Source organism: Drosophila santomea, chromosome X, assembly GCF_016746245.2.
Source record: "Drosophila santomea strain STO CAGO 1482 chromosome X, Prin_Dsan_1.1, whole genome shotgun sequence".
NCBI classification, from domain to species: domain Eukaryota; kingdom Metazoa; phylum Arthropoda; class Insecta; order Diptera; family Drosophilidae; genus Drosophila; species Drosophila santomea.
In genome coordinates, this window is record NC_053021.2 from 8,900,618 (window position 1) to 8,927,519 (window position 26,902).

Below are 26,902 nucleotides of genomic sequence, written 5' to 3' on the forward strand. Positions count from 1 at the left end.
TTGGTTAATATAATGCACAAAACAGTCATTACTTTTCCTGTGCCACCATTTTTAGCCAAATCATGCTTAAAACACTGTTAAGGGAAAACAAATTTTCACAAATATTCTCTTTCGTATTTTTCGAAGTCAATTGAAAGAGTTCTTTAATTCGAAAATCGATAACAAGCGCGCGCCTTTGTCATTTAACCCTCGTCGCTTTAAGTACCTCATATATCGATACCATCGTGAGTAGCGCCACCTGGCGGGTGGGTAGCATGATACGAGCAATCGATGAAAATCCAAGTGAAAATATCGGTACAATCGGCAGTGGCCATCGAAGTTTGCCCAGCTCTAGCAGCGCGCAACTCACTCGTAGTCGACTTTTAGGTGCGTAGTCGCGAAAAACTATGAAGACGCAACTCTCGCGTCGAACGGTCCTCAGAATCCGGGATTCGTCCTCCAGTTCGAAAATCCAGCTAATAAATCCAACATTTTGTGTGCGCCAATCGAATACGATATTGTTTTTTTTTTTCATTTTTTTTTGTCGCCTGGCATATTTCGTAATTCGTAAATTACAACAGTGTGATCGGTGGGCGGGGGTGGTGGTGTCGCGAGAGGGGGGAAATATGGGAGAAGGGAGAGGAGGCGCCGCGCACGTGTCGACGTCGCAGTCGGCAATTGTTGCACGCTGCTGCTCCTCCGCGTTTCTTGTTTCATGTTCTTTCTTGTTTGTTGTGTGCTTCTTCGTGTCCCGTTAATGGTTGTTTCTTCTTCTCCTCCATCTCTTCCATTACCACCTCCACCACCACCTTCACCTTCGCCGCTCAACTGCAGTGCAAAGTGAAATGCGAAGAACGCGTTGCAGAGTAATCACATCGCAAATACGGCGAAGGCAGATAAATTGAAAAGAATTGAAAAATCAAGCGAAAACCAGTGAAGAATCGGAATCAAAGAACGTATCGGAAACAGCGGAATAACACTAAAAATATACATACATATATATATATATATACATATATATATTTAACCATCATTTAAAAGCAATCAAAAAGCAACCAAACGAACAACAAAAAGCAACAAAAGGTAATCACAAAAAGGCAGGACGAAATATTGTGTAATAAAGTTGAATTTCTTTCACTTTGCCGCAAAAAAACCTAGGGAAAAGGAGAAAAAAAATTATATATGTAAAGGGGACCGAAAGGGAAAGAAAGAGAGAGAGAGAGAGATAGAGAGAGCGAGAAGGCGGCATAAACACACTTCTAATTGCAATTGTTGTCTACTTTCGTTCTGCCGGCGTCGCTGTCGCCACTAAAACTTTTTCCTTGCGGAGTGAAAGAGACAGTGCGAACGGCGAAGTTTTGCCCGAAAGAAAATGTAAGGAAAAGCAAAGAAAATTGAAATGAACAGGGAGCCAGGGAGTAGGAGTAGTGGAAAAATGGAACATAATAAGTTAAATTTGCGTGCTCTTGGTTTTTCGTTGATTCATGCTTCGCTTTTCCTTTATTTATTTATTCAGTTTTGCGCTGCTTCCTTATTGGTTTCTTAATTTCTTGATTTTTTTTCCTGATATATATTTTTCTCCTCACTTTGAATGTGTGTCAGCCCAGAAAAAAAAACGAAATGCGCAATTATGTCAGCAACTGAATAAGGCGAAAAAAGTCTTAACAACTACAACAACATTGCTTATTTTTCAAGTGCAACCAACACACACTCACACAACGCACTATGCGGTTGCATAAGTGTCAACCGCAACACAGGCTTACAGTTTGACAGCTATTGTGCTAGGAAAGTTCAAAACACAACAAAATAAGTCTGTTTTCGTAGGAAAATGAAGTCTTTATTATTTAATCAGCGCATTGTTGCCCATGTGGCGAATTAATCAAATCTGCTGTAAAATATTAAAATATTTAAAGCCTTTTTTTTGTTAAAAAATAATAACTAACTTGTTTACCCTTTGCTCGTTAAGAAAAAGGGTGTATTACATTCGATTTAGTTCTGCTGACCAAAGTTCCACTGTACAGGTGAAAATGAGTGCAAGTGTGGGTGGCCAGCGTTATTTAACATCCGCACAAGATTGATATTGATGCCCTTTACACCCACACAGGCGCACCATTACAAACACTCCCAAGCGCACACACATACATGCACACACACGCATGCTAACACACGTACAGTGAGTCACAGCAACAGGAAACGGGTAAAACTACTTAAATATTTAAAGCATTTGATGCCGAAGGAGCGGGGGCGATAAACACAGAGCGAGACGAAGGAGGGGGTGAAATTGAATGGGTCCGCCCACTTTTTGCGCCTGGAAGTATGCAAACAATGCCAAATGGCACCAGCACAGAAATGCCGAGTAAATCTTGAGAGCAAGTTTTCCGCCCGCCCAAGAAAACGCGAAAAACCCGCAACCAGGAGAAAATAAAATAAGGAAACCGAAAAGAACAACCAAATTCACCAGAAGAGCCCAACAATTTTGTCACGCATGTGTGGCTTCAAGTGTGTGTGTGCCTTAGTGTGTGTGTGTGCCTGAGTGTGTGTGTGTGGGGCAAATGAAAAGAGCCAAAACATTAAAAATGTACCAGCAACCACAACAACACAAATGACAAAAATAACAAGAATAACGGGAATAGCACAGGAAAAGTCCAAGCTGACGGGCGCCGCAATTTGCTGTCAACATAAAATAAATAAAATAAAATGAAAAGAGCAAGAAGCAATACCCACACATACATACATGTGTATAAATCTTGTAGATATATCTTTCGTACAATTTTGGCAGTTGACTTTTAGCGCCGACTGTTCCCATTCGCATTTTCACGTTCCCACTTTGCAATTTTCAATTCTACTTTGCGCATATTTAATAGCACAAATCGTAAATTAGATTCGCCACACATATAGCCCTATTCGTGCACTGAACGAAAAATATGCAGCGCTGAACAGCGTACAAAATATTTCTTAAATCTAAGCGTCTTCTTTTTTTGTTTACTCTTTATGTTCAATATTTAATTAGGGTAAATGGGCATACAAGTTAGCTATCAAAATTGCCCAGCATCTACAATTTATATCAGTGCCTTTACCGAAGCTCCTTTTTTATGACCCAAAGTTAATGAAGTGTAAGTGTTGGGAAAGGGAAAGAGGATGATGTTCGGAATATCCTGTCTAATCAATCAATAAGCCTTTAATCAGATTTGCATATTTCCAGCTTTACTTTCTAACTTGGTGAGAGCATTAGAATATGTTAAATGCCAGCTGCCACGCGTCGCTTTTTATTTCTACCCCTGACCCTCCGCAAGTGTTTTATGTTTTACATCCGCTGGCATCCGTGTTGCCTTGCCGTGGCTTCCGTTTCCGGATGACGTTGCATTTCCCCTGCTCTTTTACTAACTGCATTATCGCTTATCTACACTGAGCGGAAAGGCGCTTATTCATCATGCAGTTTTATGTGATTTACTCCTTTCTGTTTGGCATCGTTGTTAATAATCATTTATGTTTTGAAGTTAACTAGGTTTTACATATTTTTTTTAATTGCTTGTTTATAGTATATTTTATGTACATTATTTGTGTTTCATTGCACAGTGTAATAGAAGGTATTTTAAATAGAAATGACATAGAGTTTCGATTCGTTTGAGCCACATGGCCATATATTTTTACAGGACCTTCGTGGGCAGGTCCCTCCATAATTTCTACTGAGCTTTCTTTGTGCAGGCAGTGCGGCACTTATCGCTTATACAGTGAAACCAGACCAGTTGGACCACCTGCTGACTTCTTGTCAGATTGTCAGATTGTCAGACTGTTTGGCTTGGCTTTTGGCTGCGGCTTCTTGGCTGGCAGCTGCTCGCAGGATTACTCGGAAAAGTCGGAAAACTCGGTAAACTTGCTCCCCTCGTCCTTGTCCTCGTTGACCTTGTGCCCGAGATCTGGCTGTCGTATCAAAACAAGTTTATTAACATTCCACTGGCTATCAAAGCGGTGCTCTGCCACGCCCCCACAGCCCCTCCGCCAAGGCGGCTGGCAGGTGCCCAGGGGTACGAGGCTCAGGGGGGATGATAGAAAATTACATATGTAAAATGTGGGCAAAGTTTGGCAGTCATTGGGACAAATGGGCACGCCGTCCTGTCGCCATAAAAGTGGGCTAAAAATCCTTAGCCAGCTTTCAAAGAAAAACAGAGCTCAAACTGGGAAAATGCCAAATAGTTTTCCTAGTACTCTAAAACTATGGTATTTAAAATTTAATTTTAATACTTTTAAAATATACTTTAAAATATTTGATAACAGGTCATTTGCTTCGTAGATTTTATAATTCTTATGATTGGGTGTGCAAAAGTAAATGCAATAGTAAAGTTACTCACTCGTTCCCATCATTTTTCAAAGTACACCTGCTCTGAGTGCATTTTGCGACCTTTTAGGGAGTACATTTGGACTATTTGATATATATGAATTTTTTTTTTTTGAGGTGGCACTAGAGCCCGAGCTGAAGTCAAGTCTAAAGAAGCTGGAACTGGCCAAAGCACGTGCGCAATATGTAAATTTATTTATTTCTCTGTTGTAGGCTGCTCTTTTATTTTTGCCATTTCTGCTGTATTTCTTCCAGCTTTTGGCTTTTTGGTTTCTGCTCTTCTTGGCCCTCGGCTTGATGTTGTTTTTATGTTAATGTGCCCGGCCGAATGTGAGTGTGTGTGTGTGTGGGTGTGTGTGTGGGTTAGTCCCTAAGCTGTTGGTTTTTCTTTATGTGTGTGGTTGTGTCTCGTCTCGCTCCTTCAACATCTTCCCTCTCATGTGCTTGCTCATTGCTTTTAATAGCCAACAACACGCCATGCATTAATTTATGAATTTCGTGTTGTTCTGGGCGGCCGAACTGGCAGTGGTGGGCGTGGCCTTTCCGCCCACCCGGAAAGCTTTTATCCGGAGAGCCAACAAGCCGCAGAAATAATTAAAAAGAAAATAAAGGCGGCTTGGAAAAAAAAAACGACAAAGACGCATGCCGATTATTTGCATCAGAAAATTAAATAAATTATTGCCTGCAGTTGTCACACATTTACCGATTTTTCATGTATGACTTACGCTATTCCAGTTTTAATATTTAATTTTAATTTCAATAGATTCTGAAGCAAGCTTCAATACAAGAGTTAAAACAAAATTTATCAAACGGACTTTCCTTTTGGACATCGAAGCAATCGATTAAAATCACCTTGCAGACAAGACTTTTAAATTAAAAAAAAAGTTCAGTTCAGTTATGAGCTTATTTTTTTTTTTTTCACGTTAATAATATATGCAATAATTCTTTAATTTGCTTGTCAAAAATGTCTGCATTAAAATAACAACTTTAATTACATCTCATTACGCCACAAAGGCATGTAGGAAATTTTTAAAAATTATAATCACGTTGAAGGCATTATGTCGTTTCCATAATTTCAAGAAGGTTTTCTGAAATACATTTTTATGTAACTTTTAAATTTCAATTCTTTAGCAACCTACTGTAGTTGTATAATTATTTACACTGAATTGTTGTGTACCAGTTTATAGTGAATAATGGTCTAACTAACCATCTATTTTAGTAAAAATGTTAGGTTTTTCAAAGTACGAAGTTTAGCAATTATTATTTTTGCGTCAGCCACAAGTATGTTACACAGTTTTAAATGACTCTTCTGGCTGTTTTGATTGCGAAAACCGCGTAACTTTATTATTCGAATGAAAAGACACAGTAGAGCAATTTCACCAGCCACAAATGTTTAAAACAATTTGCTTATGATATCCATTACGTATTTATATCAGAGTGCACATTATTTGTTTACGAGAGTCGAAAGTAACTGACCGGAAATTGAAAACTTTTGCAGGCCAATGGCTTCTAAAGTTATTTTCAGCCTTCCGCTTGATTCGCACTGTTCAGTGGCTTTCAAACTGTAGACGCCAGTTTGTCGACCGACCAAATGTCGCAGCATACTTTTCGGCGTACGCTGTTAAACTATTACAGTTATTGTCGCTGTGCGTGTATGTGTGTGTGTGTGGGAATTCCTCGAAAAGTGTGAGAAAAGGATACCCACATTTTTTTTCTTGATTTTCTGCTCTTTTCCACACTGCTCTTGTTCTTTTCCCGTCTCTTTCTCTTTGTTTGCCCTGCTTTGGCCTATTGTTTGCTTATCATGTACATACATGGACATGCATGTGTGTGAGTGTTTTGAGCGCTGTGTGCTTGTGTGTGCGTGAGCGTTTTCTTACTGTGTCAATATTTTTTGGCGTAAGCTTTGCTTTTAGCCATGACAAGTAAATATGCCATCGCAGAAGCAAAAGAAGCAGCAGCAGCAGCACAAGAAGCTGAATAAATTGGCCAGTCTCGAGTTTTTCCCAGCCTCCTCCACGTCCCATTGCCCACTTTTCCAGGCGGACAACAGAAAACAAAAAAAAAACAAGAAAAGCAGACAAAAGCCCCTGGCCTGAAGTTCTCAAGTTGTTGTTTTTGTTGTTGCTAGTATTAGTGTTAGTGTTGCTTTGGTTGCGCGTGGCGCAATCGAAAAAGTTTTTATGACACAATTTCCCTTTGTTGCCGTTTGCCTTTCGCCTCTCGTCTTGGCACACTTTCGATTTTCGATTTTGCCATCGCAAAAAAAGTGAAGCAGCGGGAAAGCGACAACTGAGTCATTTCTGGTACACCGTAAAAGAAGAGCGGTCAAAAATTGGACTTTTTAGTAAAGAACCAATATAAATTACACATATATATTATTCCTAACCAAAATAACGATGAAAAAGGTATCCCATGAATTCGCTTAAAGACATGCCAAAATCTGTATAAAAACCCAAATCTCGCAACCAATTTAAGTTTCAGTGTAAGGTGGCAGCACAAAGAAGTTACTTCGGCAACTTCAAAGCCGCCAAATGGAGAAAAGACGCGGACTTCGAGGTCTGGGACTGCTGCAGCTATATTTAGAATTTACAGTGGGCGTGCTAACTGGCTGATTTTAGTTAGTGGGGAGCAGGGGGAGTGGTGCAGAAGGACCGAAGCATTGCTTACGGAGCAATTGGCACAAGGATACGCTTGTGCCACTCCCCCATTCGGCAAATGCCAATGCGAGGCGAAGTTGCATGCAAGAAAAGCCATGCAAAGCGGGCCAAAAATTATGTGTTGCATACTTACGTGCGCCGCACTGACCTTGCGTGCGGTGGAAAACTGTGGGTGGGCCGAAAAGTGCAAGAAAAGCGGGTGGAAAAAGTAGGGATTCCAAGGAGGAGGCAACAAAACAAAAAAAAAAGGAGGCAACGACTTGGCCAGGTGCAACACTATCTTTAACTGTGTCTATCGCTGGCTTTTATTGCACTGCTCGTTTCAGGCACCAAAGTCTAATTGGATAGGGAGACAGAGACAAAGAGATGGGGAGATGGCCAGAGAGCGAGACGGAGCAAGGAGACCCACAGCTTTAGCCTAGGCCAAATTAATCGATAAAAAGATCAAATTGAATTTGCCACTGAGAGAAAAAAAAGAAGAAAAAGCGCGGGGGGATAGAAAAAAGAACTAGAAGTAAGAATGGCAAGTGGGAAGGGGGAATGGAGAATAAAGAATGGAAAAATGAAGAGGGCCAAGAAGAGGGAAATGAGGCCCAAAGGCAGCTAAGTGAGCCGTGAGCTAAGGCCAAAAGCTGATAAGCCGCCGCAACAATAAAATCAAATCACATCTGGCCCGTTAACGGGCTCAAGCGGTCAGAAAACGGGTAACGGGTAAGGGGTAAATGGGTAAACTGGTAGAGGGTATCGGTTTTTGGGCTGGGAACGTAATCTGCAAAAAGGGCAAGCTTAACAAAACTTAAACAAAAATAATCGTTTAAATTATGTATGCTCTCATAAGCAATTTAAAGGAATGTAGCACTTTAAACGAATTTCGAAGCAATTACCACAAACAACAAAATGTTGAAAGCAAACTTCAGAAACAGAAGTAAACAACACAAATAATTAACTTTTATATGATTAAATATACTAAAAATTATTAAGACAGATCCCTTGACTTTGGGGAGAATTTTTAAATACGGGAGATAATACATGAAAGGACTCTTAGCTTTTCCAAAGAAATGCGAACAGGAAAATCCAATTCCACCTGCCTCACCCACTTCATTTATTTAATGAATACTCATCTCCATTTATTTTTCATATGCCATAATGCTTTTGTTCCCGGCGCCGCCTAATTAACTACAAAATATGAATAAAAATTACTCACTCAGAGGACCGAAGACAAATAGGACGCATTATCCGTGGCATTCGTGGCATTAGTCGGGGATAATGTTCTTTGAGTTCCTGGAAGTTGGGGGATGTGTTCGGATTCCAAGGAATCCGCTGCAGTCGAATTTTTGTGGATTTGCCCATTGCAATCTCCCTCAGCTGAAATATATATGTCTTGGAAATGAGAATGGGAATGGGAATGGGGTATCCCAAAATAGACTTTCTTTTTCGAATGTTTTTTTTTTCCACTTTTTTGTTGTCTTGGGTTAATGAAATGGCTGCCCTACTTTGCCAGCCCGGCCAAGGCGGCCCAACTTGGCACGCAAAAGTCAGGCCCAGTTTCAGTTCTACATGGCAAAAAAAAAAATGGCTCCACTTTCCGATTTTATGGCATCATATTTTAAAATAAAAGTCAGGCTATCATCATATAAACATAACTAATTTGAGTCTACGTTTTTGATAAGGAATATCCCCGTGTTTCTAAACTTGCATATAACTCCTCTATAGCTTAAGCAGACTTTTTAAAGCCCGAAAATGATGAAAATACATAATAATTCTTAAATATATCTTAATGCTGCGATATCTAACAGATCTGTTTTTCGCCGTGCAGTTTCAGTCGCAGTCGCTGTTTCAGTTAGCATTTTCAGTCGGTAGAGGCCCCAAGCAACTTGGGCTGACGACTTGGCAAAATCAAGGTTAAGTATATGTATTTATGCGCATAGCCAAGTAGCACTGACTTGTGCACATACATACATATCCCAGGGAGCGGGAAAACAAAGGACGAGGCTTTCGAGGGGTTTGGACTGCGACAGGAAATGTCAATCAATTAGCCCGGCCTTAGGCGCCAAATGCGTCGGCGGTTGGCCCTTTTGGGATTGAGGAATCGAGGGATCGGGGAAATTGGTGGTATCCTTTTGGGGATGGTCCTCCAATTCACTCCTTTCCTTGGGTCTTTGACCATAGCTGCTTGCACCTGACTTCTTGGAACTCGTGACCCTTTTCTTTTGCGGTAACTAAAAGAACTTTGAATGACATTCAAGCTAACCCGTTTGACTTTAATTTATAGGGCTGACTTTTGATTGTTGGGCTTCATTTACTTTCTGCACTTACTCTGCAGCCCATTACTAATTGTTTTTTATTAATATAATTATAATAATAATTAATCATTATAAATCTCTTTAATTTTAAGTCCACTTCACAAATATCAAATTCCAATTCCTACTTAAAAGATAATCATTCAATTAGCTTAATCAATTAAAACCCTTTATCTTTGACTTTATTTCGCCAGCTGTAATTAAGATAAAGATTTGTTTTCATTATGCATTGAACATGTTTAGCCAATTTTCCTGTGTACTAAATTGATTGGAAATAGTCCTTTTTTGCCTGGAGCCCTTAAATAAAATGGATTCTTCGTTAAAAAGGCAGCTATAAATTTCCTGCAGAAGATGCAATCTATATGCTATATTTACCATTTGTTTTATCCACACCTTGCCAAGCGTAATTGTTTGTACCAAGTATTGTGCTGGTGTCGTTTAAAATTGTGTATGTAGTGAAAACACAATATCAGGTCACTTTTGCAATTTATGAACGCAAAGTTCAAGTTATTCCCCAGAAGGAAATGGGTTTCTTGGAACAGAAATCACTTAAAAGGCAGCAAGATAGGCAATAATTTATTTACCAAAATGAGGATCCTATGTAAATATTACTTTAAGACCCTCTATCACTAGATATTCGAGATACAAACAGTGCTATAACTTACGGGTACATTTGACCATCCGTTCATTTTCATTTGCCAGTCCACATTTAATCGAATCCAAGTAGCCTTTCTTACTGGGAATGGAGGAGGCCCATTGTCCTGCTGCCAGCGCATCCTTGGTCTGTTCTTCGTCTGCCATTTTTTTTTTGTCTGGTTGTGGGTGCTCCAGTCCCCCTCCCCCTCAATTTCCCCACAACCCTCCATTTGGATCCCCGTGTTTAGTCAACGCCCCCCTTTTAGTCACCCAGTCGAGCCTATTGTCCCCGTGAGCTTTGTTTTCCGCTTGCTGTTTTCCACCCAACCCCCTTTTTTGGGTTGGGTTTGCTTTGTTTTGGTTTCCCCCACATTTGTGTTTGTGTAATTGTTGCAACAATTGTGCTTTCCGAATGGGATATGTACATGTATATGCCAAAGAGGGGGAAACAAAACGTATTATATAGTTTTTTTGGGGGGGGGGGGGGGGGGGGGGGGGGGGGGGAAAGAAAAGCGGTTGCTTCTTTTTTGCGGGGGATAACAATGATTTGTCCACAGAGCGTAAAATTTGTTGTCAAAGCGAATATTGGAAAAATGTGAATGCCTAGGGAATGGCAATTGAAAATGGGAATGGGAATGGAATTGCGATTGCGATTGGGATTGCGATTGCATGTGCAGAAGAACAAATGCATTTAAAGGAGATGTCAGGAACACAACGCTCCGTTCCGTTTCCGTTTGGTATCCTATCCATGGAGTAGAAGCTAATTAGGCAGAAGGTAATGGCCAGGATTCTCTGATACTGTTCGCCAAATTCAGGTGCTCAGAAATTCCGTCTACCACTCATTCCCTCTGTGCGCTTTTGGCTTAGACGCATGAGCCAAGTTGAGCCCGAACCGAAACCGAAACTGAAACTGAAAGCGAATGGCAAAAAGTTTATAAATTTTTGAATAGTCCACAATGGCAAAGTATCCAAAAGGTGAGCCAGAACATTTGAGGGCGGGTTACACACTCGCCGGGGCAGCTTCATTTTCTTGATGACACCATCTCATTAATAATGCCAGAGCTCTATTAATATTTGAAAGCCGAACCAACGAACGCAGCACACCGGAAATTAAATCCAAATGAATGAGGCGTGAGAGGGGCGTACTGAGGGGAGTGATGAGAATGTGAGGAATGCATGTATATATTTCTATATGCATAGGAGTGCGACTCCTTAAAGCTCAAGTGATATGAGTACAATCAAGGGAATAGCAACCCCACACACTTGACTTCTCGTATGATCGTTCTTTGGAGAACCTGACTTATGTAGCACATTTTTAATCTCACTTTAATACGGATTGATATATATTTCTTTAAGAATTTATGTTTAACTTACATTCAGGTTTAAGCAGGTTGGGTTTAATATATATTACCTCCTGTGATTCGCAGCCATCTTAGCTGCTCCTTATCCTTTGGCTAAGCCCCTTGACCCTCTCATGTTAATTTTTATGACGTACTTGAAGTGAGCCATAAAAAATGAGTGGCTGGCTCTGGGGAGGGAGGAATTGGAATAGTGGGACAGGTCGAAGCGGGGGGACGAACTCTTAGAGCTGCAACAAATTAAAATGTATAGTCGCCACCGCTCTCAGCCCTCCTGATTTTCCGTTTTTCCCCTTTTCGCTTTTCCCTCCCCCCTCCCATCAGCGATTTTCCCACTGCTGCTGGTGATGCTGCGCTTTGTGGGGCAAGGTGAGCGTCATCCTGTGGCATAGTTTGTCCTGCTCCCTTCTCGTGGTCACTCGCTCGCAGACTGGATTTTTGAATTTTGCCTACATCCCCTGTATCCTAGTCCAAAAAAGTACTATTTTATTCTTTGAATATGAAAGGCACATATTTATGTTCGAAAGATTCCTTAAAAAGAGATTTTAGCAACACAGAATGTATGGCTATTTTCTAAAAAACCCCCATAAATATGGAAAAAATTTAAATGTGTGAAAATGGGAAATAAGCATTCCAATCCATGATTTCTTTCAGTGTCACGACCATAGTGACTACCACATAGTCGTCCAAAATAGTTGTAGTTGGTCCTTGCCACATACACACAGACACACACACACACACGCGCACACACTGTCAGTAAAACTCCTCTCGTTTTTCATGTGTTGCAAGGTGCAAAATGTGGGATGGCGAAAATTGTGGAAAACGGTGGAAAATAGGGGCCACGGCATGTGGCAAGTGTGTCAGCAGGGAAGGCAGAGGCGATGGAGATGGAGATGGGGATGGAGGGACGAGGTAGTGCCATATTAGGGGGCGTGGCGACATTCCATTTATTATAAATAGGCGAGTGCTGAGAGGCTTGACTTTCCGTTCCTATTTTGCCTCCTTTATGGCTTGTGACGTCAGTGGGCAATGTGCGATTGGCCCCCAAATTGACAGCAGCCAGTACAGTGCGTTTCACGAGTGTCTGCCTGTCGGGAATCAGTCACTTGTGCTGTGAATAGCAGTGATTAGATTGGCTTTGATAATGCATCTCAATATTTTTAGATAAGTAAATCGATTGAGCTCGAGTAATTCATGTTTATACATTTTAATTTACCCTGAGAACCCTTTGTTTTAAATTTGTAATTAGAAACTTAGTAGAATTATGTATAATGCCATGGAAAATTACATTTTATTCCAAATTTATATGTGCCTTAAAGCTTTAGCGTTTTCTCTGTTAATTACAACTATCATATGCTGGTTAATCAACTTTAAAGCGTTTCAATGAGCTCGTTTTAAAGCATAATTGTGTTAAACCGCCCGGAAGTTGCCACTTTATGTGAGGGTCATTATTGATTGCCGTAGGACTGGCATTATTGTCTATTCTCTGGTGCATTATGGTACGAGCATCATTCTCGACGGTTCATTAGCTCTCCGGAAAGTAAGGATGCCTTAACTCTGGATCAGCTATGAATTTGCTTCCATTATCCCTGTGGCCAACATGGAGCAGCAAGTTGCAGTTAATTATATGCATTAAAGGAACTGGGCAGAGGCTGCAGCGAGTTACTGGATAAGCCAGCCAATGAGGCGGTTGGGAGGACATTGTTGGCAAAGTTTATGCCAGTCAGCCAGTGAGCCAGTGAGTCAGTGAGCCAGTCCCTACATCACCATCTACTCATCTGCTGACCCTACTCTGGTTTCACTTCAACTGGGCCACTGGGCCAGCTCCTCCTGCTCCTTTCATGCTCCTCCTGCTTCTTTCTTGCTCCTCCTGCTCTATTCTTGCTCCTTTCTTGCTCCTGGGCCACGCATTAAAGCCAGAAAATTCATAAATGCCTGAGAGCGCTACTCGCTTACGCTGAAGTGTTCATTCTTCCTTTTGCCCTCTAATAAGCACTTACGGCACCGGCAACATTGGCAACATCCATATCCCTGCTCCACTAACAGCAACAGCAACAAAAACAAGGATCTGGAGAGCAGGACAAAGAAGCTGTCGTTGGCGTTGCTTGAATTTTAATGAAATTAAAGATTACTGAGCTCAGCCAGCAGCTCGCAGCTCACAGCTCACACACAGCCCTGCAGGAACAAAACCAGGAACAACAGCTCAGCACAGGGGCGTAGTGTGAGAGGGGGCATCTGTGGAGTCACTAAAATACGAAATACAAAATTCGAAATACGAATTCAAAGTCTAATTTGAATATGAAATGCTTTTGGGATGAAAAAACCCCGTAATAATTGCATTCTTGATTTTGGTTAGACTAATTTTCTACAATTTAGAGGTAATTTTAAAAAGGAATTTCAATAAATTGCAAAAAGCTAGTAAGGGTTTAAAGTTGATGATGTTGAAGGTAGAAGAAATGTAGCTTTTCAAACGCTGCACACTAGTTGAAAGTAATTTAAGAATATTAAAGCTAGAAGATTAGGTTTCTAAATTGATTTCATACCTTTCAATTCCCACAGCTTCAGCTTGATTTCCTTTCCGATTTTCCGTTTACTACAAGGATTCACTTGACTGCATCCTTAAGTCTAGCTCTCGTTGAAGCAGCATATTCCGCCCACTCTGGTGTATATATTTAACCTTTAAATGCAAACATCTTGTTGCAGTGCCTGGGCTAATGATTTCATCCTTGCGATGCGACTTCATCTGACATGGCTTGGCTTCGCCTGATTCCAGCTATTCATAATCCTCATGTTTCAGTTGCTGACGCTGTACGCACGCCCCACGTCCTGGCTGCCAATTTAACCCGCCTCAACTCAATCCGATCCTAATGAGTCTGTTCCTGGGCTTCAGGATCCTGCCCCCAGAACCAACCTCCTTGTGCATCACCTGCTCTGTGAAGCTTCCTGCAGTTTGTAATTAGTGCGTGTTGGAAAAGTGAATCAACTTTGTTCGCCTGTCTTCTTTAATTAGTCAATTTGCTGCTGCACTTTTGGTTTATTTCTTGCGATTTCATTGCGGCCTTATTTGGCCTGCTCCTGATAATTGGCTAATCGAGTTGCGTAATTGAGACACGAGACAGCCAATTGATGGCAGGTTGACTGCTCATTAGGGTGTACTTAATGCGGATTTCGGCCTTAATCGGTCCACCAAAGAGTTATGTGTGGGTTATGGCACTTATCGTGGAACCGAATTTACAATGCAAACTGTATATGTATAGATGCGATAAGATGTGGAGAGTAGAGCATTTGAAGGAAACAATACATAGATTACGCATACGCCCGGTTGTCTGTTCGAATATCGTAATTAATTGTGAAACTTGTGCAAAATTTGCACATATTCTGCCCAAAGTGCACAATCACGGGGATTGGAAGGACGCACGTTGCGTATACTTAATGTAACCAAAATTTAAATTGCTTAAACAGCATTATTAATGCGTCTTGTAACGGCAAAACTGCATGTAAAACAGCCTTGAATTCGCATTGTTCAATTTGATGATTTTACTGAAATGCCTCACACGCTAAAATTAATTGCAGGAATTAAGAGCTGTCATTAATTTGTCATCGAACTATTTTTGGGTCTAGTTTCCAAAGCAAATAAATTACAATTGCTAAGCGCATAATCTTTTTTGTGTCGTTTTTGGGTCGTAATTGGGTCTTAACGTTTTCTGCACCGTTTTGATTGGATTTCAATTAGTTAAAATACTGCGATTTAATTTGTGGTTTGATTTATGCAATTTCCTGATAAATAAATTGCATTTATTTTGCCACTTTCTCCAGTTTCGCCAGTTTCGAATTGCAATGCCAACGAGCTGGGGATTAAGCAAGGTTAGACGGACTCAAACTTCAATCTTATTTGGTTTAAGACGTCCGTACACGTGTATGCATTTTGCCTGTTATTTCATATTTATTTGCAAACTTACTCAATAAAATACAAGTTATTATGTGTAAATTGTATGCTAGGCAGCATTTCTCCATGTCATCAAGAAAATGTGTTTTTACTTAACTTTTACGGGCTATAAATCAATGTGCAGAAACATGGATTATATTTTAGATTGCTAGTACTCTGAAATCTGCTTAAATGTTTAATATTAAATACGTATCTTGTGGATTATTGTCCCTTTAATGTTTAAATTGAATTAAGTATCAAATTCAAATATGGTTGATCTATCTAACAGCTTTTTCTTTCTATTTCTTTCTATTCCCTACAGTGCCATATGCAACCGATAAGACTGTGTGAATGGTCAAGTGGTCATCAGCATTGAAGCGATTCTCTCTCCCCGCATGTGTGTGTGTGACTGAGTGCGTGAGTGTGTGTGTGTGTGAGTGGGAGAGATAGATAGAGAGAGAGAGAGAGAGAGAGAGAGAGAGAGAGAGAGAGAGAGCGAGAGAGAGAGCGAGAAAGAGAGTGTGTAAGACAGCATCAGAATGACGGACGCGCGGAAAAGCGAATTCCACGCTGCGGAATTCAAATGAGCCAGAACCAAAACCACACGAGATCGGTTCTGCATCCGCATGGACTTGTATTGATCACGCAACGCGAATATCCTCCGGCATCAGGAGTCAGGATCTAGGAGCAATCGGGAAACCCAGAAGGAGCAATCTCCGCCGGTCATCTATCCATCAGCTGACAACTGTCAGCCGTCAGCACCTGTCAGTTGTCAGTGCAACGCAGCGTCCAGTGCAGGAGGCCAGCTGTCAGCGGAAGTGAAAGTGAAAGGGAACGGGAACGAGAAAGGGAAAACTGGGGAGCGGAAGGACACCGGGGCCAGCAAAACGGGACAGCAGGAGCAGCAGGCGCACGAGCAGGAGCAGGTGCAGGTGCAGGTGCAGGTGCAGGTGCAGGTGCAGGAGCAGGAGCAGGCGAGGATTGGGCAGCGCGACGCGTAGCGTCTAGGCGGCAAAATGCCTGGCGGACGACGTGGACTGGTTGCGCCGCAGAACACATTCCTCGAGAACATCATCCGGCGCTCCAATTCGCAGCGTGAGTACTCCAAACATTTCCATTTCCATCACACAAATTCCAGTTGCCATGGGGACAAACTATGGGGACTAATAACTTCCTTTTAGCCATTAGGATTTTGCATGTAGCACCTTTAATTAATATTCCCTTTGAGCATTTAAAAAAAAAAACAGCAATGAACCAGCAATGATCCATATGGTTAGTGAAACTCCATCTGCAATCAAGATGGTTTCAGCCTGCATGCGACAGGACCTTCAAGTGAAATTGCCACACTGCGTGGCAATGCATTACTGGATTCTCCTGTTGCAATCGGCATTTTACGCATATCACACAATTATCGGTTGCCTGCGGGCGAAGGGGGCAACCTTTTTGACCTGTGTGAAATGAGAGTGCAGGAGTGTGAAATGAATTTTCCGTTAAGTTGTCAACGTGAACAGGAACAACGTGAGTGCAAGTGAAATGAGCTATAAATAGAGCCATCGTAGTCACACACTCGCACAACATCGAGAGCAATGCCACACACACACACACACACACGCACGTGTGTGACCGAGAAATGTACGATTCGGTGAAATTGAATTGTTTCACCAGTGGCCAGTGAAAAGTGCGGAGGGAAAGTGCGAGGAAAGTGGGTGAAAGTGGGCGAAAGTGGGTGAAAGTGGGTGAAAACCCGGAAGGTACTTTGCAATTCGAGTTTCGGCATTGAAATCCCTTTTTGGCCTGCGGTCAATGGCAACACTTTCAATTAGGGCGGGCCAATTGAGGCTTTGGGGGCAAAGGCCACAGAGCAGCATTCCAACTCGAACTTAAATCGGATTTTCGGTCTCAGCTGCAGTCTCGAATGTGGATTGCTTTCTGGTATCCCTAAATGGCCTCTGGCCATCCAAACAGTTGTCACAGCAACTTGAGTTGCTTGAGTTCCATTTGTCCGCTTGCCATTTGCCATGCAACAAAGTGGCAGCAAAGTCATCAACGGCAACACATGCAGCCATAAACAACATGAGATAATTAACAAAAGTCCTCCTCGTCACTCCGCTCCACCGTTGGAGCCCATTAGGGAATGGATTCCGAAGAAGCTGAAGGGTCCGAGTCAACCAAAAGGACCAGAGGACCAAAAGGACAGCAGGAGTGACATAAATGGACGCACAATTGATGCACTCCATTCCCATACTACCATATTGCCATATTGCCATGTGACTGACGCACAGAGTCTGCATTTCGACTGGCAATGCAAATGGCCAAATGGCCGAAAAGTATTCCGGGCAACAGTGCTTAATCATTGCCGGCGAAAGTCCGGCAAAGTGGCAGCACATATGGGAATGGAACGAAAAGTTTGAGCGAACGGCAGAAAGGACGAAATTACTGGTCATCGAAATAGTGGCAATAGTGATCGATTATGTAGGAAATAAAAAAAAACCATCCCCACATAAATATGGGCCATGAACATCATTTAATCGCTTTATAAGCTAGCAAATTTAAATACAAAAGGCAATCTTCAATGTTCAATGTCTCGACTTTCTTTTGTAAATACCTGGGCCATAAAGATGCCATATACTTCGTATATCGAACCAATAAGAAAAAATAAGCTCAAATATTATTGAGGCTTCTTTCAAATTCCATTTGACGAACGGCGACGGATGCTTGGCCCATCAGCTCCGATTCCAATCCCGATAATGGAGCCATCAATAGATTTAGGCACGCCCCACAGAGAATAGACAGTTCGCTTCACTTCGTTCGCATAGTTTCCCATTTTCCATACACGCATTTTCCCGCCCCGGCAAACTGTCGAAAGCGGATTACTGCGAAGACGCAAAGCCTTTTCCAAAAGGATTTCGTTTCGTTGGCAGCACAAGTGGGGAGAAAAGTATAACAGCTTTTAGTTCGCTGTAGGAAAGGATGAAAGTTCTGACCTGAAACGGACAGATACATTTACAGATACAGATACAGATACAGATACAGATACAGATACAGATACAGATACAAATGCAGAAACAGATACAGATACGTAAACTGGAAATGCCATAAAGGCAATGCACACAGCGACCCGTAAGTGCGGCATAATAAGGTGACAATGCAAATGACTGAGAGAAAAATGGGTCGCCAGGTGAAGCAATAGATTCTAATGTGATTTCCATGCCAGCAACAAATAAAAACAAGCGCAGATTGAAGTAGCATTCGATAGGAAAACAGGAAAAGCGACCAGAAAATGGCGTTTAAGTTTCAGTAAATGCGTGACTTTATTTGAATGTCTGCATGATAACGTCTGTCTACAAAACTTCCACTTCTTACTTGGCCCTCGACTCTGTCCCAATTTTGTGAACATCAATGTGGAATTGAATATATTTCTGAAAGCTGAAAAATAAATATAGCCTTATCTTGTTTCCAACCAACACAACCGTTTTTACAAATTAAATAGAATTTTTCAGTTGTACGTTATTAAATTAGAAAGTGCAGAATGAAATTTTTTAAGAAAACATTCTGATAAGCAAGACTTTAACTAAAAAAATCCCTTATTTCAATATATCATAGCTAACAAGCCCCCTGATATTTCGTCTAAATGAAATCCATCAACCCAAGTAAATGGCTTGGAAAATTTAAGGAGGATAAATGGTTTGGGGTGCTTGGGTCCGCCGTTTTGTGCTGTTTGTTTGGGGCTGGAAATTTTCAGCCGCGTCGGCGATAAACTGACCAAAGACACAGCCCCAAAAAGAGCAACTGGCTTAGGCAGATTTTTTAATTAGTTTACTTTATGCCCAACGCTTGCGAAAAACCCCTTTTGGCGGTCTCTTCGATTTGTCCACAAGTTGCAAATAGGCAAAAATTCGTGTGTTTGTCCTTGTTTGGTAACAAACTCATTAAAATTGAACGCAAAGCCAGCCCCCATTGCACATGGAAAAGCATGGAAAAGCCCACACACACACTCACACACACACACACACACTGGAAAACCAAAATCCACAAAAATCCCAACTAGTCCGATGGCAAGCATTTTTCAGTGGTTTATCTGCGGCATGGAGGTGTGCTAAAAAAAGGAGACAAACAACTTTGTCCTTGTTTTTCTTTTCCTCCTTTTTTTCTCTGTTCTTTTTTTGCCCCACTGGTTTGCCTTTTTGGGGTTTGTCACTTTTGCGGTTTGCCTCGCACGTTTATCTCGAGTGCACATTGCTCTTCCTTCAGCAACTGCGACCGAATTTCGCCCCCCCCTTTCCCCCCTGTTCACCGATTAGATATGGCCTTTGCCCCCCAGGAGGTCGACACTTGGCGCGGCTGTTTGATCTTCGTCAGCAAGCCAAACAGCATTAGCAACAACAACAGCAGCAGCAAAAAGCGCCCAAAGTGGCCAGTAGACATTAGATGGAGCTTGCCTCACTTTTCCATTTACTAACCGAACAGAAACACCAGCAAAAAGTGAGGAAATCAATCAATAGATTTAGATTTTCTCCGATTTTTCGGGAAATCTGGTACACATTTTATTTAAATAAGTGGTTAAACTTTAATTGAAGTTTATTATTTGGTAGAAAGGTTTCCTCTTACCCCCTAAGACCATGGTGCTAATGCCATTATAAAATTAGCATTATTAAATTTCGATACCGATACTGACCCCATTTTTTCGCCGTGTATTCTTTCTTGTGAGTGTTTCGCCTGTTGACAATTGATTACGCATACGCCCCGTGGCCCACAAAAGAAAACACGTGCCTGGCGATATCACAGCCTTGCTGGTTTTCTGCTTTTCTTTTTGCCCAGGTCAAAGCTGTTGGGCCTCAGATGGATAAATGATAACCGAATCAGAATCAAAATGAATCAGGATACTGGGAAACTTGGGCGAAAAAACGCAAAACGCAAAAAACTTAACTTAAAGCTAATGGAACATAAATTGGTTCGCTTGGATAGAAAACTCAAGTGGCAGAGGATTAGGGCTCCATCAGAGTGGTTATCCATTTCAATTCAATACGTTTGAATAATGCTTTTGGTCTGGCTTTATTTATTTGTGCGATACTGTGAAACAAAAAGAGAGAGGGAAGCGTGGACAAACACGTTCAGTAATTTGTGTGCAGTTGCAGAGTTGCCAAACTGCCGGGCCGTGGCATGCAACAAGCCGCATTGCGAAACGCCCTCGAAACGCAGACCAATCAGTGAACAATTGCAATTATGTGCAATCATTGTCTGGTGTCGACAGTCCCTGTTCGGGCGCCATTTGCCCCATTTGGCGTCCCTGTTCGAGGCGCCAGTTTCCATCTCCGATGCCAGTGTGTTTGTTTGTTTATTATTGATTTTCATTTTTCATTTCGTTTTCGTTGTTTGTTTGTTTTGTGTTTTTTTTTGTTTTTTTTTTTGCTGTTGCCGTCTGTGTGTTGCTGGTTTTCGCCTTGGTTTTTTGTTATTGTCGCTGGGTTCGTGTAAATTAACGTTATTCTTTTTTTTTTTTTTGCCGCCAGAGAGGCGGTGGCAAAAAGGGGCGGTCATTACATTTATTGATTTTTCGGTCGCTGGCTGAGTCTCATTTGTTATCCATTTCTTTGCTTTGCTTTGCCTTCATTTGCCTTGCTTTGCTTGCGTTTCCAGTTTGCGACACTTACATTTTCGCGTTGTTTGTCGTTTGTTGTTGCTACCATTTTCATTGCTATATGGCTATTGCTTTTGCTGTTGCTGTTGCTGGGTCTGCGTCTTTGACCCGTTTTCCCTACCCCGTTTCTCTTCATTTTTGGGCGGCCGGAAATGCGCGACTGCACCCCATTACCCAGCTTTAAAGACCCCCTCTGTTTTTGTGCCCCTGCCACGCTACCAAGCAGAAGGTCAAAGCATGGCGAATGCCTTGCAAAACAAAAAAAATGTAAAAGGAAGGAAACGCTGAAGAGCTGTGGATGGGCCACAAAACAAAAAAAAAGAGCCAGGCAATAGCAATAATAATCCGCACTGACCTGGCCAAAAGGTTGATCCTGGGCCGAGGACTATTGACATGGCCTGTAGCGGACTCGAACTCGAACTCGGACTTTTGCACGCAACAGTAAATCAAAGCAAACAAAAGAGCGAGAAATATTTAAATAAACACTTTTTCTTTTTAGCTGAAGAAGGTGATTCGAGTGCTAAGATTTCGTGTCACTTGGCCATTGTGCGGTTTCTCAGGGGTTGGCGATATCCGACTAGGGATAGGAATATTTGCGGCACATTAATCATACGCCACGTTGTCGCGCTGAAGCGACAAGGTGTAATCATAACAATTGAGCCACCAATCAACGCCACAAAAAAACAAGAGTGTTGAGGAATGTTAAGGGAACTAGCACACCGAACTAGTATATAATAATATAATAACTAATTCGCAGGAGGATAATTATCGCATCAAAGTATTTGTTAGTTTCTGGAGTTCATAATTTTTCAATTTCCCTCGTGTATTTTGTATGCCCGTCTTTCCTACATTAGTTAACATTTCCATTGGCTTGAGTGCCTTGGTCCGCTTTGACCTTTGCCAGAAATTCCATGGAAATCAATGGCCACCTTTGAAAGAAAAAGGCCTCTACCTGTGCCTGTGCCTGCGCCTTCAATGCCATGGCCAAAACCTGACCATCAGGGCCACCTGGGCCACAATCCCCCCCCCCCCCTCCCCCCTTCCCTGGTCTACTGGCCAGGTGGCGACAATTGATTGAGCACCGCCCCAGACGTTTTCAGCTTACTTGCCCATTACTCTTTACTCCCACGCTTTCTGATTGCGGCGTCTACCCGACATTTGCGTAATTTATGAGGGAGAACTGCGTTTCTATGTTAATCCCCCTTAACCCCCCTTCCTCTCCCCCGCATGACGAAGCCCACTCTCAGTTGGGGGCACAGCAAGTGCCACCCTTTTTTGGGGGTGTTGTTATGTGTTCAGTGCGACAAAAGTCCATCACTATTCAGCGGGATATGCCACATAGTTATTACCCATTATTATCGACATGTGACCAAAGCCAAAACGCTTTAATTAGACAACAACGCGCGTGGGTTCCAACTACTTTTCGCTTTTCGGATTGGTTGGTGGTCTGGATTTTGGAGAGGGGAGAGAGTAGGGGCAGCACAGCAGTCAAACGACACTTAGCATTAAGTAAAAGGCCATTTAAGAATGACCACAATGGTCGTCGGCGGACAGGGGTGGGCCATGGGTGGCCAAGTCCAAGTTTCGCCTCCGTCCAGTCAAATTGGATTAAGTTGTTGTCCCATTCCCATTCCCATCGTCCATGTCAGTGTGAAGTGCCTGGCAGGTGTGCCTGGGTGGGGGGCAGAAAACGGGGACCCACTGAAAGTGGCAGAGCAGACCACATCAAAATTGAGACACAGCCTAATCCCGGACAGAACCAGAACGCATGGCACACAAACGAATGGGTAGAAGGGTCTTCCAATGCGGGATTCTGTGAATTTGTGTGTCCTACTTTATTGTTTTAGCTAACATTTAAATTGGGTTTCTTGAAAGCTACTTTTTTCACTAGATATTTGTGACTCGAAATGCCTTAAAGGTTAATAAGAATTACAGCTGAAAGTTGAAAAGTAAGTAACTAAGCTTGATAGTTAACTACATACATATATATAATGAAAGTATAAAAGGAAAAGGCATGTTGTTATTTCGAACAGTTAAATTTCCATTCTAAAAGTATTTATGGCTGTCGTAGAACATTTTCAAGCAGCATTTGACCGAGAACATGAACAATGAACAGACATTAGCTATTAGCTAACTTTGATCTAAGGATATTAATCTAAATGCAGATAAAACGATGCTTCAGTATTAAGTACTTGAGCTGGCTACCAAAAATTCACTAAAAATCGCGTGTCAAGTGGCGCTTTCTCATCCTTTCCACAAACATATCGCTCGCTCACTCTATCTTACTCACCCTAGCCATTAAGTGTGTGTGTGTGTGTGTGTGAGTTTCGAGGGTGTGTGAGTGCGTGGCTAATTTGCTTGGCACAAAAAGTCTAGCATGCTTTTTGGGGCCACTCGCAACACGCAACGCAGCGCAAAAGTTGCGGCCAAAATGCAAAATGAAGGCAAGGCAGCGAGAGGGAGAAAGACAGAGAGAGAGAGAGAGAGAGAGAGAAAGAGAGAGTAGCAGACACACACACTTACACACATTCTGGTAATACAGATGTGAGTGTATGCTTGTGTGTGGAACTAAAACTCGCTCTTGCACTTCCAAACTGGGGAAAAGTTGGCTCCTTTTCCCGGCCACTTTGTTGCTGGTTTTGAACCGAGTTGAAAGTTTACGCAATCAACTTTTTCGCCATTCTCTTTTTTTTTTTTTTATTTATCAGCCAAGGCATTCCCCTACCCTCGTACTTATACACACACACACACACACACTCGCAGAGATAGAGAGAGATGGCAATGGCGATGGCGACGACGTTGACGGGGCCAAAAACTTTAATGTGGCATCAGCAAATGCGAGACGAAGCGGAGCGTGGCAAACCGATGGCGCCAACAGCTCTGCGGCTGTCTGTGTGTGGGTTTCGCAGTTTGTCAGTGTGTGTGTGTGTGTGTGTGTGTGTTTGCGAGAGTTGGTCAACCCACTAACACTTGCACACACTCGCACAAAAAGAAAGTGCGAAGAATTGGCAAGCAATCGGTAGTTAATTCAATATCGCATTAAAGCGTGTTACAAACGCTTAACTATTATTAGTTGAATGTGATCAAAAACAAAAAAAATAATAATGTCTAAATATTAATAATAATTACAATATTTTAGCACTTTTAGTAAATTTATCCGCTAAAATTTGTTCTAAGTATTCATGCTTATGTAGATTTTCTGTCATAACAACTTTTGTGAGATCTTCATAGCATTCTGAAGCTGTTACTAAGTTTTTGTCACTGTGTAAGCACGTACATTTTGTTTGTTAGCGAAAGTCTCCAAAATGCTGGAGAGCATTTAAACTAGAAAATATTGAAAGGACTGCGGAATATCGCAAAACCACAGACCCGCGGGCAAAATTAAATGAACACTTTTGGGTGGCTATTGCGATGGGTGGTGAGGGGTGTTAAGGGTGTTACGGGTATGTACGAACACTCTGGTGACCTTGAAGTCAAATGTCCACCAGCAAGTCACAGAACATGAAAAGTAATCAGGCATAGTTGTGGGCCAGGCGGCTTGGAAAATGGAAATGAAAAAGTGGAAAATGAAATTCGAGTCAAGCATATGGCGAGATCCAGTGAGACATTATTGTTCAAAGCAAATTGAGAAAAGTCACAGCTCTTTATATTCGTTACTGATGGTGTAAAGAGAATACCACATAAAGTATACCTCATAAAGTATATATGTGTATAATCTAATTGATATATGTAGCTCAAATTTGAAATAAGAGTGATAATAAATTTGTCAAGTCTGCAGCAAAAACTTTCTTTGAATGCTTAGCCCTTTTTTTTATTTGAGACCCATTTCTTATCGTATTTTTTCTCATTCTCATTTACACTTTCCCTTTTTTTTTAGTTTCTTAAGAAATTTAATTAATTTTTGACTTACCAGAAGCTGCATTCTTTTTCCGCCGACTATCTGTAGTTTCCCTTAGTTACCCAGCGGTTTGGCTTCGTGCTGGATTGCAGCTTCTCACTTAATTATGCAAATTTAATAACAAACGGCAAATGGCGCGCATAAAGACAGAGACGGAGCTAGGAAGTGCGAAAGGGAGAACAAGAGCTTTATTATAAATGCCATTATGCGACACAGAGCAACAAAATAAGAAGCAAAGAAAAGGGGAAAAGGAGGTGGAGGGCTTAAAAACTTGGCTGCAATTCTTTTCAAGCATGCCCCAAGGAGTCGTAGCGGTAACAGGCTGGCCTAATCAACGTGGTTTTGTCGTGTTTTTCCCCCAAACTCCATTTTCACCCCCTCCCCCTTTCACTTTATATTACTTTCACCACCACCCCTTACTTAACCCCCCGCTGGCCAACCCACTTTTGTGCATTCTCCAGCTGTCGCTAATGTAATTAAATCGCAATGCTGTCGGAGGCCGAGCCTTTTTTACTTTTCGGACAATAAAATTTATGCACTCGACTGGTGAAAAGGGACTAAAAGTGAAAGGGAGAGAGAGAGAGAGAGACAGAGGGGAGAAAGTGTTAGGCGGAGTTAAAGGATCTGCAAAATGGAGGACAAAAATGGCATGGCCAGCTGGCAATCTGTGGCCTAATCGCAGCTCCAAAGGGGCTGCTAACTACACAGGGTATAAAAGGGGGCCAAAAAGGGAGGCAAAAAAGGGGTAAGAGCGGGGAGGTGAGGTGTGCATAAAGGATAATTGCAAGGACCGTTGTGTCGCCTGAGCCGTATAACGTTCAGCATTCACACTAATGTCATAAAAACCAACCAAACAAATTATTCTGTATGTGTGAGTTTAAGTGTGAATCCATGTGTGGTATGTGGCTATGCGTGTGAGTTTTGTGGTATGTGTGACTACGTATGCATGTTTGTGTCTGTGACAAGTTCCAAACAATAGAAACAGCAACAGAAACCAACGCCGACAACCACAAGGAAGATGGCAAATGCAAAAACCGCAAAAAAATAATGACAAAACTGGCCATAAAACTGAAGAGCTGGGGGATGGAAATTAAGGGGTGCACATGGGGTAATATGGGCAAAGGGGAAATGGCCGGGTGGAAAGCAACAGTAGCCGAGAAAATGGTGCTGCGCACAGTGGGAAAATTGAGACAATCTGGGAAATAAAGAAACACAAACACATACAAACATGCATCATTGAAAGCATGGCAGTTTTGTAACCTTGAAAATAAATGAAAACCTAATCGAATGAGCCACAAAATGGCACAATTCGCCCACTGTGCGATGGCCAAGCGGAAATGAAAGTTTTGCGGAATTGCAACCGCATTTGCATGTGTGCCAGTGTATTTAGGTAATGGACTAGTTTTGTTATATCCCTTGGAGGTCCCCCATCCAAGGTCTTCACTCTTTCCTTCGACTAACAAATCCACTTAGGAGGACTATTTTTGGGACTGCGGTCGACCGCACAAATTCAAATCAATCAACGACAGGGCTCCCCGCTTTCTACTTTACTTTTTTTTTACCCCGGTTTTGGGCCAACTTACAACTGTAAATGCTGCACGGCTAATTGGCCAAGAGTGGCGGGGGGTACAAAAGTGGGTGGTCATCAATCATCGAGAAACACGGACCGCCTGCTGGAAAAAAGGACCCCTAACCGAATACGAATTCCGGGTCCTGAATCCCGATCCCCAATTCCTTTGTTCCTCTGTCGGCTTGTTGACATTTCAGGTTGAGTTGTCAGCTTCCAAAAGCTAAGCCCAATACGAAATTCTCAATACAAGATATAGCCCTTCTCTGTATTTTCGATACTGTTGTTGGGTCGTTTTTGCCTCAGCTCTTCTCCTTTTGTTTGGCTTTCAAATAAAAATCAAAAAATCATTAATTAAATTGTAAGTTACCCTCCGTTTTTTGTTTGTCGAGAAACAACGATTGGCGGTTGATGTTGACGTTTATAATATATCATCCTTGATCGAGCTCATAAATAATTGGGCAATCAGGGCACGGAGATGTTGCTGTCAATCAGCAATGAAATATTCATTTCCTAACGTTATTATTATTTGATTTGGCGTTTCGAGTGCTTTATTAGTTAGAGGGAATCGCTATCGGCGTTATTTTCTCAGTACTTTAGTTACA

General features: G+C 41.9%; 1 protein-coding gene and 1 long non-coding RNA gene across 13 annotated transcripts in view; both read left to right on the forward strand.

Annotated features, from left to right (window-relative positions):
* Positions 1–215: 215 nt before the first annotated feature.
* LOC120455526 lies at positions 216–15,652 on the forward strand. The gene is made up of 3 exons (XR_005616750.1): positions 216–476; positions 814–1,062; positions 15,517–15,652. It is a non-coding gene; the product is annotated as an uncharacterized LOC120455526 (long non-coding RNA).
* LOC120455523 (potassium voltage-gated channel protein eag) overlaps positions 15,653–26,902 on the forward strand; it is a 36,257-nt gene continuing 25,007 nt past the window's right edge. For all 12 annotated transcript variants that reach the window (XM_039641803.1, XM_039641807.1, XM_039641804.1 and 9 more), the window contains exon 1: positions 15,653–16,289. In XM_039641803.1, the coding sequence (XP_039497737.1) occupies positions 16,211–16,289 (79 nt within the window). In that variant the 5' untranslated portion in view covers positions 15,653–16,210. The remainder of the gene's footprint in view (positions 16,290–26,902) is intronic.